This window comes from Acipenser ruthenus, chromosome 10 (genome assembly GCF_902713425.1).
Source record: "Acipenser ruthenus chromosome 10, fAciRut3.2 maternal haplotype, whole genome shotgun sequence".
Classification (NCBI taxonomy): Eukaryota; Metazoa; Chordata; class Actinopteri; order Acipenseriformes; family Acipenseridae; genus Acipenser; species Acipenser ruthenus.
The window spans coordinates 50638531-50655725 of record NC_081198.1 but is presented as its reverse complement, the minus strand read 5'-3'; the positions used below and the strand labels follow the sequence as shown (position 1 = coordinate 50655725).

The window sequence follows — 17195 nt, the reverse complement described above, 5'->3', positions numbered from 1 at the left end:
TCATTTAACCAACATTGAGGCAACATTAGTCCCCTTTTGTCCCCGATTATATAAATTATTTCAATTCCTTAATCTGCTTCAACAGGAATCCCTGGAAATTAAATGCTGCTTCACAATAGCTGTTGTATCTGTAAATATCATCAAATATTGAATTAAAAATCAAGTCTAACTCTTCTTTTTGCAGACTATCTTAATCCAGTTGAGGAAAACCCTTTTGTCACACGCCGGAAGAATGTAGACATCCATGCCCTGGATAACCCAGCATACCACAGCGCCCCCAACGGGCAACCCAAGGTGGAAGATGAGTATGTCAACGAGCCCCTGTACCTCAACACCTTCCATAACACAGCAGAGAATCCTGAGTACCTGAAGAACACCAACACCATCAGCGATAAGAAACCCAAGAAGAACAATGGGACCCCACTCCTCACCAACACTGTCAGCGATAAGAAACCCAAGAAGAACAATGGGGCTCCAATCCTCACCAACACCATCAGCAACAAGAAACCCAAGAAGACCTTCGACAATCCAGAGTACTGGCACCACAGTCTTCCCCCAAAGGCAACGCTCCACAACCCTGAATACCTACAGGAGTGCAACACCAAGTTTTTCTACAAACAGAATGGACACATCCGACCTGTGGTAGCGGAGAACCCAGAGTACCTGTCTGAGTTCTCCCTGAAACCAGGGACTATGCTGCCCCCACCTCCTTACAGGCAGAGGAACACAGTGGTGTAATGTCTACAGCAGGATTTCCCAATCCTGGTCCTGGGGGACCCCTGTGTCTGCTGGTTTTCATTCCAACAGTCTCAGTGACTTACTCAGACCTTTAATTGAACTAATAATTTGCTTAATTAGACCTTTTTAATTGTTCTCAGCTCCTACAAAGTTGCCAATTTCAAGTTACTTATAAATTTGTATAGTTAACTTGAAATCTCCAACTGTTTTAAAAGCAGAAAACAATTAAAAAGGTTTGATTAAGCTAATGAATAGTTCAGTTAAGTTATTGAGAACTCAGTTGGAATGAAAACCAGCAGGGACAGGGGTCCCCTGGGACCAGAATTGGGAAACCCTGGCCTACAGTATTATAATCCAGTGTAAACAGGGAAATTGGTCTGTCTGCAGAACTGTTTCCCTGTGCAGCACCCCAAAAAGTCCAGACTTTTGATTCCTCAGAACAGTAACAAAATAAATCTGTTAAGACCTTGACTGGAAGAAGCATTTTTTATCATCCTGCAAAAGGGGACTCGAAACTTTTGCCACGTACAAACCCCAAGGAGCAGTGATGAATGATGAACTTTCCACCTCTAGCAGCTGTTTTCCTTATCCCACGGTGTTCTGTGGTGAAAAAGCCTGCAGAGTTTTAAAGAATGTATCTTTAGCGACGTTCCCATTCTCTGAAATCAGTAGGAGCAATGATGAACAAAAAACTGTTGGTAAGGATGGGTGTTGTTTCTCCTTGATCATTCCTCTTTCTTTCCCCATCTTCATTTGTTGGAATGTAGTTCAAAGCAATATGGAGGCAACACATCAGCCACGTGACATGAAGGATATTCTTAGAAGAAAACCAAGTATTTTGGATTTGGTTTTACATACTTCCAATTCTGAGGGACACTAATGAAGGAACACCAGCAAGAGCAACTGTTTCTGATGGAAACAGACATCTTGGGATGGTGAACTGCCACATATCGATTATGGATATTCTTGTTGTTGTTTGCTGTTTGTTTGTTTGTTTTTACAAGAGGGTATTTTCACAGAGCTTCTGTTTACCTGGGATCTACAGTCCATGAAACTGGAATTATTTAAACTTGAAATGAATACATACTGGTTGGTCTGGTACGGTTCAATAGGGTGAATACAATATACCATGTATTGCAGGTTAAAAACAGAAGCTCTGTAACCACCATTCCATAGGTGGTTGAATCCTGCAGGTGTAGCCAGATAGACTGGGACTGAGTGGTCCTTGTCTAGAACAATAAACATGTGAAGCAGCCGGAGAGACCCAGAAGCCACTCTCAATCTGAAGCAATTGAAAGAAGCATTTGGTCATTAAGTAGAAGGGCGGTTTTGTTTGATTTGATGTCTCCTTCTGTCTCATCTTGGCTTATAACCAGGACAGATATGACCAATTGCTTAAAAAATAAGCGCCAATAAGTGTTGCATCAAATTATATTAATACAACTATATTTTAATTTGTCCAGTGTTTATTAACCTTTTTGTTTTTCTTACCTTGGAGAGCCACTATAAACACACAAAAGAAAATGTGTTTCATATTATATATGAAAACCATGGCTCTTGGACAGTGGAGAACAAAATAAACATACCCAGTATTCCATGTAGCCCTGTCATTGGTTCAGTATTGTTGTCTGCTCTTCAGCTGTTGAGCTCCACAAAAGCTTGAACAGCTAACACCCAGTGGAGGAGCAGTACTGAACCAAGAACCACCCGCATTTCAAAACTGAGGTTAACTTTTATTATTATTTAAATATATAGTATGACCTTTTCAATGACCAGTCTTTGAACTTTATCTACCGTGGTGCAATGCAATGAAATGGCCCCCAAAAAAGTTTCAAAAGCTGCTGTTTACTGGTCTGCACTGCAAATAAGAGTATCAGAATACATCATCCGTTTTTTTTTTTTTTTTTTTTTAGAGAAACGTTATTGGTGAGGCATGCCCTTAACCTTCACTAACAGACATAGATATAAGTCTTAAAACAATACTACGCGGTTCTGTATTTTATACTTAAAGCATTAACTTTGGCAGAACCCACTCTAATGGAAAAAAAACTGTGCCAAAATGTTTTTAGTAAATTTAGTTGGATATTTAGTTTTAAAAAGTAGGTTCCATAATTGAAAAGGTTAAGCCGATCTTTTATATAAAAGACCTGTACACAACAATAATTTCTACTGATCGCTACTGCTAAAAATAACGGCAGCATCCGAAATCATTCTGCATTGACTTGTGTTTTTTGTTTTTTAAATGTAAGAGTACTTAATGCTCTGGTGTAGCACTTTTATTAGCTTTCAGAAAGCTGTTTGAAAGTTAATACCTATACAGGTAGATGGCTTGTTTTTTGAGTGTGTCTCTCAACCTAATGGCTTTTGGGGGAAAAGGAACCCGCTCATTTGCACAAATCAATATTATTATTCTGACACTGCACAATACAATTTTCTATCTGATTCAGAACAAAGTTAGACAACTGAACAAGTTTGTTTCCTGTCTATTTCTTCAAATGCTCTATATTGTCCTCCACATGCTATTAGGTTCAGAGCACAGGGGGGTAACACAATCCCCCAAAAGAAAACCACACACAGTTGTTCAACTGCAGAACGTGCCAAGAATGGGATTACGGCAAATTGTGTTTCTTTTAAACTAAATTCAGGATAATGGAGAAAAAGTACTTTAAAAATGTGCAAGTAGTTTTTACATGTGGCAGTATGTGTTGCACGCTGCTAAATATAAAGACGTGATTTTGCTTGCTGTGTGTATCCCAGTAGAATGAAGTGCAACCATAGACATATCAGCACATGGGTGAAGTGGAAAGAAAACACTGGACTTGTGTATTTTGAGGTATACATTTAAGGTTCAACAGATCGATCTAGATTCTGGCTGTACCAGACCTTCAGGTAGTAACTGAGCTATTTTGTTGTTTGTTTTCATATTTTTTTAACTTAAACATGCTTTCATAGAATGGAAATGCAATGGTAATGTCTGCGTAATAGATTGGAAAGCAGTGTCTGACCATTGCTGAGATGTATCTGATTGGAACAGAACTTGGTTCTCCATATAAAAGCAAAGACATTACCATTTCTCTATATGAAAGTTATATATGTAGGTGTGTGTATACATATATACACACACCTCCATGAAAGTTCAAATCGTATAAAGGCAATTGGGATTGCCACTGCATTACAGTGTACAGGTGGTATTTGAAGACATGGAAATTGTTCTATGTCTTCTCTTGAAGGAATATGTAGCATACACTGTTACTGGCATTATATGGGTCGATTTTTAATTTACAAAATGAGCAGCTGTTGAGGAACAACTAAACCAAAACCCAAATGTGTTTTGTAACACAGAACTGAAACTTATTTTATAGTGCGAATAGCAGGCTAAAACAAAAGACAAGTAGGTTATTACTAAGAACCATAAGGCTCCCCCTTGATGTCATGCGTGTAACGGGAAGCCTCTGTGGCTAAAGCTAGAGGAGAAGGAACATGTTAGGGGCCCCTTTTAGTTGTGAGCTAAAATGCTAACAAATTGAGAAAATCTATGAACGACACAGATGAGCCAAGAACAGTCAAGGTGAACCCATGCACTTAGGGGCTGTAAAAAAAGCAAAACAATATTGAACAAAATATACGTACTTTTATTTATTTTAGCCCTTTTTTGAAAATAACTGTAAAAATGTCATCTCATACAGTCAGATGCTAAATTACTGGCTTACTGTTAAGGAAAAGCTAACATGGAAGGACGTTCTTTTTTTATATACATATTTGGACAGCTGGTCAGTATTGATTATGCCAATATCCTTGCTTTTGCCAATCTGCTGTATTACACATGTGTGCACCTCAGTGACTTAATGACCTTTCTGAAGTCAGTGCTTTTACACACATGACTCCAGGCATTGGTTTGTTATCAGAATACTAAGTCGTTTATCAGACAGAATGCTGCCATCATTAGCAATGTAGGGTTAAATATCTTCCGTATCTACCCGTATTTTTTTTTTTTTTTGCTGATTCAGCAATCAGACTTTCATAGTCTAGCCTTGATTTTAAAAAATCATCACCAACTTCATCAACCCATAATTGCCAGTCAAAGAACTGGTTCAGAAATGTGACTTTGACGGTGAAGGCCAAGCAAATTAAACACGGTAAAAAAAAAAAAAAAAAAAGTGTTTGTTCCATAAGAACATTCCTTATTGTTTTCCCGGTAATCCTCATTTCCTTATGGTTTTCCCGGTAATCCACATTTCCTTATTGTTTTCCCAGTAATCCTCATTTCCTTATTGTTTTCCTGGTTTTCCAGACATCTGGGAAATGAAAAAGATCAACAGTAAACCATGGTATTTTGAAAGATCGAAAGGGGCCACTGAATATTTGTTTCATGGTACTAGCTTAAGTTCTGGCTCGGGTTTAGTCAGTTCTGACTTACACATGTCAACGTATACAGCTATGGCCAAAAGTTTTGCATCAGCCTGTAGAATTAACTAATTTTGCTTCATAAAATCAAATGAAACCTGCTGAACAATGTTACGTTAACATATTGAATTACATACCTCTCTGTAGTTTCCCATATACCTAAAAAGAAAATGAAAAATTTGACATTTTGAAATCTAACACAAAATACTGTACTAATATTATGGCTTCCGGTAGACTTTTTGCGATATCATTTTGTAGTTTCTTTGATTACAAGATGTTAAATAAAAGATATAAATTATGTTCATATAGTTTTGTTTTTTATAATTACGTCTCAATCCTAAAACTTTTGTCCATAGGTGTAGAGAGAGCCGTCTACACAATTAAGAATGAAGGGATGAAAATATGACATGTTGGAATAGTTGTTCCTTAAGATTTACTACTATATGTTCATTGAAAAATGTGAATAGTATTTTTATAGACTGCTGAAGAATTGGCCAGGTGCATTTGTAAATAAGGGGAAATAGTTTCTTTCAGGATTGTTTTTTTCCCCTCCATGGGATCAGTTTCTGTTGAACATAATTGTCTTTAGGGTTAATATTATTATTATTATTATTATTATTAGTATATAATTATTATGTTTTCTTTGTGTATATATGTGTAATTTGGATTGTGAATTTTTATTTCGGGAGCTCATAAATTGAGGCATTTAATTGTGATTCGTGTTTAGCACAAATCGTGAATGTGTTTTAACTTCTGCACTTGCTCATGTTGTAGGAGCTGCTTTTACTGTTCGATGTACTGTTACTTCTTATTCGCTTCCTTTCTTTTCTTTTGTCAGTCCCGCTGTTACAGAATACAATGGTGCCCTGCTGCAATTCTGATAATTGTAATGACTTCAGAAGCTACGGCTCTATCCCTCTCCCTCTCTCTCTCAGTAGCCCTGTATTCTAGGACAGGGTCTTTGGATTTTCTTGAGTTCTTCCTTTAAGACCCTGTGTTCTGTTTGTCTCTCTTTCTCTTTCTCTCTCTCTGTCTGTGTGGTGCTGTTGGGCATTGTTACTGTGAACCCTCCCGAGTTATGCCTTTTGATCCTTGGGTTGAGTGCTAACTGTAATACTGACCGCAGTAAAAAGCTCCAGCCAGTGTTGCCAACACAGTTTATAAAAATAACTGCATTAACTTGTAATAAAAAACATAGTGAGTGGGTTCAGGGTTTTGTCTTTTTAATTGAATCTCTATTTACATGTTTTCACCTTGTGATCGCATGAATTAGGGTCCACCAAATTGGTCACCCAAGGAAAAACAGGTAACAGTGTATAGTTTACAGATCTGTTCACAGAAGTGTGTTATAGGAGTGTTATTAACGATTTCCACAGTTATTAAAAACAATAACAGGCAATAGCAAAACAGGTTTATAAAATTTAAATCGGGCACTACAATAAATAATATAATCTCATTCAATCATGACATGAATCTTTCCACTGGTAATGTTTCATTACTGCAATGCTCCTGCATAAAACATAACAATAATGTTGCATGTAGAAGCTGAAAGCACACCTGTGTTAAAGGACAAGCCGGTTTGATCTCAAGGAATGTGGTGCACATGAATCCAATTTCAGGAATCAACGCGAGGGTGACAGAACTGGCTTAGGTGGGTCAAATAAGACTCGAAGCAGTGGGTTAGCCCGGTGTTAATGTATCATAAGAGATTATGGGCTAAAAGCAGGGCTGGAGATATTCGGGAAACATGGACCTCATGTCAGGGGGCCCAAGTAAGGAGATAATAAAGTAAGAATTGAGCTAGTGGATTTTAGGGGACGGGTCGAACATAATAGTTAAATGTAAAAACCGAGAGAGCATAGGTCACACCACTGTATGCATTGAAGTAGGAAGGTCATTTTGAGGAATACCTTTTTAGTCTACCATAGCTTTTAAATTGGAGGGAGCGCATCTGTATGTCGTTACAAATTCAGCAGCCAGTGCCTCCCAGATTGGTATAAAGATAGATTTCTAAAGCAACTGAAATAAAGGGAAATCAAATGGGGAGTTTTCAACTGTTGGCAGCGCTGGTAACTGCTTTTAATTTGCAGCAAACATTTCACTATCCCTAGGCAATAGCATTTAAAAAAAAAATCCTGCATTTTTGTTACATGAATCTGTCAAAAATATATTTTTAATTTAATATAAATAAAGATCAATAAAATATAAAAAAGCTCTGTGTCTGTTTTTGTTTTGAATCTTTAATAAATAAATAAACACCATGGTCTGATTTAACTAAATAACTGACTGGAAAACAACATCAGCAGCAACAGCGAACCATTCACTGAACAACAGCATACCTAACCATTCACTGAATAACAGCATAGCGAACTATTCACATAGCCTTACCTTATATTGAATTAAACTGGCTAATAACACCAGGATTAATCCCTTAAGGTCCATCTGCTATCCAGAACAAAGCAACCACAAATAGATGTTGTCTAACTGCATTTAAAACAAACAGCAGTTTTGCACAGATTTCTGCCTGCATGCATTGGTTATAGTGGATGAGAGTGGATGAGGAACAAAGGGTTTCTAATGTTGGGGGAGTAAGTAATAGGCAAATCCAACAGTAATTACACAGCCACAACAACAGAGAAATATAACCCGTCATCATGCATTTTGAAACTCTAATTGTTCTTAACTCTGAAAATCGGTTTTCTATGGTTTTAATAAATGTGTACACTGGCTAGCTACAGCCTTAATCTGGTGAATAATACAAGGATACAGCACAGTAATGCAATACTCATATTGTTATGGGATGAAAGGCTTTAAAACTGTACTATACATGGGCAAATACTATTTCAGTAGGTTAACCTTGCATTTTTTAAAACTGGATTCTGGTTGCATTGTAAGCATGGCTGAGTGATTGCATACTGTACTTCCAGCTAAAAATAAACACTAATAAAATTGGAAGTATATTAGCATCTCTGGATTATAGTAACAGACAGACTGGGCTCCATTCTAGGTCTCTTGTTGCTTTTATTATATGTGCTACCATTAGGTGACATTATCCGCAGACACAGAGTGAACTTCCATTGCTATGCTGATGATACCCAGCTATATTTGTCACTAAAGCCAGGAATTTCTTCTGCCTGGGTGTTATTAGCTACTTGCCTTACAGACATCAAGCACTGGATGTCACAGAATTTTCTAATGTCGAATTCAGATAAAACAGAGGTTATGCTAGTGGGATCACAGAACCAACTAAAAGGAAATGTGGGATTACATGAGCTCAACCCTTATTAAAGTAAGAGTTTTATCCTGATCTATCATTTGAGATTCACATTAGGGAAGTTTCTAAAGTATCTTTTTGCCATTTCAGAAATATAGCCAAACTTAAACCAATTATTTCTGTATCTGACACCAAGAGACTAATGTATGCCTTTGTTTCATCTAGAATTGATTATTGTAATGCACTTTTTCCTGGTTTCCTAAAACATGTGGTATCCTGCCTGCAGCTTGTTCAGAATACAGCTGCTGGAATTCTGACTAAAACCAGGAAAAGTGAACATATTACCCTGATTTGACCTCTTTACACTGGCTCCCTGTGCAGTATAGAATTGATTTTGCTGTTAACTTACAATGCCCTGAATGGATTAGCGCCTAGTTATTTGCAGGAGTTACTGATCCCTTATCTTCCAAACTGCACTCTGAGATCACAGGATGCAGGGCTGCTGGTTATTCCTAGTGTTAACAAAAGCAAAACGGGAGGTAGGGCTTTTTCTTGTAGAGCTCCTAAATTATGGAATGCTCTGCCTTCGGTTGTCAGGGAAGCTGGGATCGATACAATTTTCAAGTCAAGACTAAAAATGCACTTTCATAAAATGGCTTTCTTATCTTAGTGGGTTTTAATATAACTTTAAAAATGCTGCTATTTAAATGGTCTGATTGTGGCAGTTGTATGTGTGACATGCTATACAAATGTATTGTGGTTTGTTCTTTTTTTGCTATGTACTGTACAGTGCTTTACAATACCTTTGTATAAAAAGTGCTATATAAATGCAATGAATAAATCAAATAAATACATATTTGGCAGTGGGCTTCACCCTCTGGAGCCAGTGCTGTCAGTAAACTTTTAAGGGAGAAAGCCTGCAGCCAGAGAGGAGGAGGAATGGAACAACATAGCAAAACTATTCTTTCTTAGTTCTTAGTTTCTTCTCTGTCCCATCCCTTTTGCTTTTCATCACAGACCAGGTACTTCAATTCCTATTATGCTACAGCATGCTACAATGCTACATGTTTATAGATTCAGTTGACCCCACAAAGCCCCTCTAAGCTCTCGGATACTTCCCCTAAGAGTTGTCATTAAGGAGAGGATATTGCATTCTTTGACAGTCAGGGAAAATGGGATGTGTGTCAACACCAAGTCTTCAATTCCCAAGTAATTTGGCTTTTAAAAAAAAACAGTATTTCTCACAATGGCTAAATCACTGTAAAATCTACTTTATTGCATTGCAAAGTGGAAAACTATTACACACTTAAAACATGAGAACAATATGAGCCGCAGCTAAAACAGAACCCCATTCTATATAGAATCTTTTAATTAATTTTTTACTGCATGGATGGGACATATAAAGGTTCATTTAGAGACTCAATTTAAAAATGAAAAACAGTATTCTTTCTGCACCCCTGCATATTGTAGAGTCTTTGTGCCATAGAGTCAGAGAGCCAGGTAGAAAGCAATGTGGAATTCAGCTTGACTTGTACAATCTTGAACATAGCATTTCTACAGACCCCTGAACCTCCATGCTAACCACAGTATATCATGTTTTAACGCTATTACTGGAAACAGTGACAATACACATGAAGGCACTGCATTTGAACTTGTTTTAAAGTCTTTTCTAAGACCACGGTAAAAAATAAAAGCCTGAATGCCCTTTTCTAAATGATGTGTTAATTTTAGGAACCATCACTGTTACAGCAAGCCAAGTGCTACTAGAAGTAACGACATATTGTGATAGTATCATTTTAAACAACTGCATCCCAGTGTTTCACTAATGCAAGGATATAGGAGGCTGTGTGGCCCAGTGGTTAAAGCAAAGGGCTTGTAACTAAGAGGTCCCCGGTTCAAATCCCGGCTTAGCCACTGACTCATTGTGTGACCCTGAGTGAGTCACTTAACCTCCTTGTGCTCCATCTTTCGGGTGAGATGTAATTGTAAGTGACTCTGCAGCTGATGCACAATTCACACACCCGGGTCTCAGTACGTCACCTTGGATAAAGGCGTCTGCTAAATAAACAAACAAATAATAAGGAAGAACAGACAGCCAAAAATTAGTCATAATGAACAAAATAACAAGTGCTGGTTATTATTATTTATTTCTTAGCGTACATCCTTATCCAGGGTGACTTACAATTGTTACACAATATCACATTATTTTTACATACAGTTACCAATTTATACAGTTGGGTTTTTACTGGAGCAATCTAGGTAAAGCACCTTGCTCAAGGGTACAGTAGCAGTGTCCCCCCCACCTGGGACTGAACCAACAACCCTCTGGTTAAGAGTCCAGAGCACTGACCACTACTCCACACTGCTGCCCTTAGAAATCCAGGGATCTATAAATAACACATAGCACTTACATATTAGTATACTAGTGAGATGTACTTACAAAGCTGCTTATGTATAATTATTATCACCTAAAGGCATACTTTACATCATCTATATTTCCATAATACTGTACAGAATATCCTATTATGTGTGCTCTCAGTTGTGGATTCTGCTTGGACATTTCCATGCTTATGAACATATAGCAGCGTCCTTTTCGTAACCACTTCTAAAAAGCAAAATTTCTGAAGCGAGGTAGTTTATAAACTGACCACTGGGAAGGGCGTGCACCAGTAATTTCAGGTCTACCACATACAGATTTCTTATTTCCCTTTACAAAACACGACTTGTGTAATTATCCTGCTCTTTTCATCCAGTGTGCGATACAGCAATGGGACTTCATTGTTTGGATACAATAGGTGTATAATTGCAGTGTGTCTCTGTTATAAGTATCTCTCTAGTTCTATGAAGCTAGCAGTGCTGCACACTGGAAATACAAGACTTCAGTTATAATGGCTCGTCCAAGTGGAAGTGCTGCTGCACATTGATGGTTCCATGATTTAATCATGCTGTGATTTCACCCCCAGATCTTAACATTGCATTCCACATAGACTGTGCTGGTTCATGAAGTGCTCTTTACTAAAATAGGGACAACATCAAATGTTCACAAAAGTAGCTAGCAACACTTTCATGAAAATCAAACTGTTTCCATAAGAAAAGCATGCACTGAAAAAGAGTTTACGCCTTGTGTGGAAGAACATGCATGTTAGAAGCAGGGGTTCATCTCAAAACAGTTTTCTACAGCTTTGGTAAATCATTTCATTGTTGTGCAACGTATGCATTTCAACCAAAAATGTATTTAACCTAACAGAATGTAACTGCAGCACACATTTTAACTACCTTCCTGAAGGTTTTCAGTTTGAACTGGAGGTCACCTCCATGCAAATAGGGATAATCCCCATCCTGCATTGTTTGGGAGAGATTGCTGTGTTGATGAAAAAATATATATAGATTTTATTTTTTTGACATTTAGAATTGGTATTTACCATAAATAATAAATACATTTTAAGCAGTTCTTATTTGAAAGGTTATTTTTTCACATGAGCACAAAACTAAATGTAATAACAAAAAGCAGTCAGCCCCCATTGAAAAACTCAATTTAAAAATACAAAACAGTATTCTTTCTGCACCTCTGCATATTGTAGAGGGCACGTGGGTGAATTTCTATCAATGTGTCTGTGTTTTAACTGTACTGAGTCAGCAGCTATACCTGCACAAAATCTAACAAAACAGGGAACTCCTGACGCACACTTTGTTAAATTATTTCATTTATTTTATTCAAAAACACGACAGACAACTTGTTCCATTCTTGACACACTATTTTCACCTCCACTCTTTGTTTTCAAGCACACTTTCCCTTGACAAAGGTATGTTAAACACACCAAAAGGTCAGGAACGTTATATATACATATATTTATATATATATTCTAATATAGTCATGTTGCTGCTCTGCTTGTGGAGTCAATGGCACAGGAGCACAGCTAGATGCAGATAGTAGAATTAAAACTGACATTTTTAGTGGTTGTTTTATATCAAGGTTTTTTTTTGTACAAAACAAATAAGTATCAAGTAGGCCACAAATACAAATTTTTGCTTTGAGCTGTCTCTACGAAATAAATTGTTGTAAAACAAGTTATTTAACTGTAACACTTAATAAATAAATAAATAAATAAATAAATAAATAAATAAATAAATAAATAAAATCTGTATGTAAGCAATGTTGTTCATTAAACACCATTCAAGTTCATCTTACATAAAGAATAAACAACACAACCAGCTACCTGTATTATTTTAATAGCAGTACCCCTCAGGTGAAGTGCCTATCAATGACAGGCAGTTGTGGAGCTGCCAACAATAAAACAAAGAAGCTAAAAGAAGAATAGACCATTACACAAAAGGTGCTACAATGATCTCTCATTCGGAATATTCAATAGAAAATGAAGTTCACGATTGATACAGGGTATTCACGTGTTTCCTTTACAATGTGCGGCAATTACATGAAAATTTCTTTTCAATTTTATTGTAACCTGAAAGCAGTTATGTGTGCCACCGAGAATGCTGGATTGTTCTGAAAAAGTAACTTAATACAGTGTTCTTTCATTCGATAAAATGTGCCATTACCCCTCAAGAGGAGGTGGCAGCGCCTTCTCAGCAATATCACTGAGCTGCTTCATACTCCAGCTCCCTACTGCAGCGCTTATATTAATATTTCATGTCTGTTAAATGCAGGGGTCAACTGCCAGGATACACTCTGTGGTGTCAGGGAAAGAATAAGAAACGGGGAGAAACTGTGAAATCTTTAAAGAGTATATACCTTCAAATGCCACTTAAATCTTTTTATTTAACTTTCCTTTATCTGTGATTTTGTTTTTCAGAGGAGACAAAACCATCACTGGTGCTGTGGACTGGTAAATCTTAGCTTTCCTCATTCCAGTCATTGGACAACTCAATCTCTTGTCTATTTTGTCTCTTGCAACAGTAATCTGTTGTTTGTACATATAAACATGTATTGTACACACTCTGGATACATGTAAAACTCTATAGTGTAACATACATGTGCAACAGGGTGGAGGCTGGGTGCGAACCGGCGACCCGCAAGCAAGCACCTTAACCACAATGCAAATGTTCGTCTGTATTCATGGTTTTAGAGCTTTCAACATCCTTTCATCTCACTGACGGACAGAATCTGTAACAGCAGTGCATCACGCAACACTGCCCGTTACACACATAAAGGAGGCTGTCTGGTACAGTGGTTAAAGAAACGGGCTTGTAACCAGGAGGTCCCTGGTTCAAATCCTAACTCAGCCACTAACTCATTGTGTGACCCTGAGCAAGTCACTTAACCTCCTTGTGCTCCATCTTTCGGGTGAGACGTAATTGTAAGTGACTCTGCAGCTGATACATAGTTCACACACCCTAGTCTCATATCTTGTAAAGCGCTATGTGATGGTGGTCCACTATGAAAGGTGCTAAATAAAAATAAAGATTATATATTATTATTTATTTCTTAGCAGACACCCTTATCCAGGGCGACTTACAATTGTTACAAGACATCACATTATTTTCACATACAATTACATTATCACATACAATTACCCATTTATACAGTGGGGTTTTTACTGGCGTAATCTACGTAAAGTACCTTGCTCAAGGGTACAGCAGCAGTGTCCCCCACTGGGGATTGAACCCACAACCTTCCGGTCAAGAGTCCAGAGCCCTAACCACTACTCCACACTGCTGCCCTATATACACATACACACAGGCACCACCGTTACATTCCTGTGGAAGGCCCACTTAACTGCTGTGGCCTCCCTAAAGGATCCCTGTGTATTAATATAACCCATGTTCAACTCCTATCTCTAGAGAGCATCTGTTGTTTAGGTTTGGCCTTGTTTGTTTTGTGATGTACTACTGCAGTATCACTTTCAATAGCAATTTTGTGCCCGTTGCCTCTCAATAATAATCAGTGCAAGTGGTAGAAGAGGATACAGGATCAATATGGGATCTGCTACAGCACGCTGACCTTAAAAAAAAACAAAAAAAACACAGCATATTAATACGAGGTGAAATCGACAACAAAAAAACCCTTTCCCATCATTCTCAGTGTTGAACCTGTCACGCTCTGTTAAAAGCTTTTGAAGTTATAGTGTTTTTCACACAGAATTAGGCAGAGACAAACAGTTTGACTCCAGTGTGCATTGCTGGACTACACTGTCCACGACAGCCATCTATAGGCGTTCTGGAATCTTTAAGGTTAAACGCTGTTCAGCTTTATTTCTAATGCACAGAACACGTTGTGTGAAACAGTATTTGTTATCCCTCTGCAGATACATTTTCCTTGAAACAGTCTAGTTAACCTTTGTATTGTTTTATGAATAACATCAATCAGCTAACCCTAAACAGCTGTCAGATGAAGTGGGGTTAAAACAGTTTGTATTGTGTTTGCAAAGTACTTCAGAAGTGCAGGAAGAAAAAATAAGAAAGAAAAAAGAAATTTGCGGTGCACTGATTTTCACATAATACAGAGCAAATTGCATAATACAGTTAAAAAAAACAAAAAACTTTCTTTTACTGGGGATTGAGGTCTTAAACATACCAAGATGCAGCAACATCCTGCTGACAAGAAAGCCACTTTGTTGTGACCTTCCCTGACGTCTGCTACAGATTCACAATTTATGAATACCCACCAATGGTAAAAATGGTCAATTTCTATGTGGGCTGGGTGAAATATATTAGCTGCGTCAGAATTGAGCCAGCTACCTACAACAGCATAGTGCCCTTCACACCATTTTTCTTCAAATGTACATATTTAAGTGCTGAGGTGCTTTAAAATCCCAACCCTGCTTAACTATTAAGATCTGTTGTGCAATAGTGGCAGGCAACACAAATGGGTAGCATATACTGTAGGAATTCCAATATATTACTGACTCCAAACATAGACAGTGCTTACTGTGATAGTACTTTTGTAATAGATGCTTGCTCTATTGTCTGCTTGGTCATTCGAAAACGCTGGAGAATAGCTTTTAAAGCTTTGCCCATGGTTGGGTGAGTAGGGTGGACACTTCCTACACAGAGAGGCAATAGAAATAATGTCCGGGAACAACATGGACTGAAGACAAAGACAAAGTGCTTTCATTTAAACGCTACCCACTGCTGCCTGATCAAGTGGGTGGGAACGCATTGTAATTGAAGACGCTTGCACAGGTTAGCCATGTATTTAGCAAACAGTGTGGAGAGTCTAAAAGGAGAGGTTTGTCAAGGTCAGGGGTGGTTACCTCCAGCTGAGACCAAACACACACCTTCAGGCATTTCAATCTGTCCCCACGACCCTCTCATGAGCTGGCAGCTGCAAATGTCAACCACTGCATAACCCTGGGGCAGCTATATGTAACATTAACAAGCACTGCCACTCGCCAGTTGTAAATTGCTAGAGTGTTAGTTGTTGTAACATTCTGAAGATGCAGAAATGGTATTAGCAATTATTTTTGGATCAATTTACCCCCGTTTTTTTTTAGCCAATTTGAATGTGGCCTGCCAGAGCTCTAATCCACATGCCGATCAGGAGAAATGAACGGCAAACCTGTTACAGCTGTCAAATCGATCGTCATTTCTCCCGCCGTGCTGAACCCTGGAGGTCAGGGCCCCAGCCTGAGAGGCATCCTCCTGGGATGAATCCAGACCATGCCATGAATTGCATTCTAAGCCTACTTCACAATCACAACTGGCACACAAACTGGACTAGCCCTTGAATATGTATGCAACAGCAAGTGCAGTAGCTGCAGTGTGCTAGCCTGCTGTAATCACTGCATCTGCATCTACTATCCCCTGCCTATGCAATGTGTGCAGAGAACCCTGACTGCGGTTTTCTACCTGCTTTGTGATGTGTATTCAGATTTAAGTTAGAGTCAAGATCTTTAGCACCTGCAAATTCACAACCCCAGCATCAACATAATAAATTTAATACATAAATACACATAAACATCAGGTTTAATGTAAACTGTTTATTATGTAATTAGGCAAAACATATTTCAGTATACTGATCATTTTATTTTCAGGTAAGCATTTAATATTTAGCAACAGTTCTTTTACCATGAAAAAATACAGCCCTACTTATGACTGGAAGGGAAGCGAAATGGAGAAGTATATTAGTGTTGCACTGTGTATCACAGCAGCATTTAAAAAATGGGCAAAAGAAGGCTTCAAGAAAGGAGAAAGCATGTGTGCTGGAACAGTGCACAGAACTATGTATGAATACAATTACCAATCACAAACTGCAGGGAGCGCACTTTATTATCCAATTAACCGTGGTGCTGGGAAAGTGCAGATGGATTGCATTGTCTTTTCATTAGTTTAGCACTATATTCATCAATTATGAATCCAGCCGCAGTATAATCCTGTTGTACTGCACAGTGTACCGTGATTTAAGTTATTGTATAAAAGAACTTACGTGAAATTAAAGCTTCACGCATAAAAGGTTTAGCCCTAACGGTTTAGAGCTCACAGGCATAGCATGTGCCAAAAAAGTATATCAAGAGTTACACATGCCTTAATAACATTCAGCATTTCAAAGAATAATTAAGCCAGAACAGATGCCAAGAGTGAGTTCTAAAGCACATGTTCCAATCCCGCTTTCAAAGTGCTGCTATGGATTCTAGTAAAGCTGTTACTCAAAACAAAGCCGATAAAGTGACAAGCAGTTTTAATATTGAAACTATTAGGAAAATAATTATGAAAATGTACATACATGTATATTATTCGGATAAATAGGAGATTAACAAGAAAGGTGCACTTGGTTTTATTAAGTAGATGTATGTAATGTCTAATGAACTAGCTAATGATAATTGCAAAACAAGCAGAGAGAGAAAGAGAGATCAGTCTAATGAACTAGCTAATAATAATTTCA

At 37.9% G+C, this 17195-nt stretch overlaps 1 protein-coding gene across 4 annotated transcripts in view; it reads left to right on the top strand.

Annotated features, from left to right (window-relative positions):
* Positions 1-7354, top strand: part of LOC117411505 (receptor tyrosine-protein kinase erbB-4-like) — a 257861-nt gene extending 250507 nt beyond the window's left edge. For all 4 annotated transcript variants that reach the window (XM_034019135.3, XM_034019120.3, XM_034019144.3 and 1 more), the window contains one exon: positions 185-7354. In XM_034019135.3, the coding sequence (XP_033875026.3) occupies positions 185-738 (554 nt within the window). In that variant the 3' untranslated portion in view covers positions 739-7354. The remainder of the gene's footprint in view (positions 1-184) is intronic.
* Positions 7355-17195: the final 9841 nt, after the last annotated feature.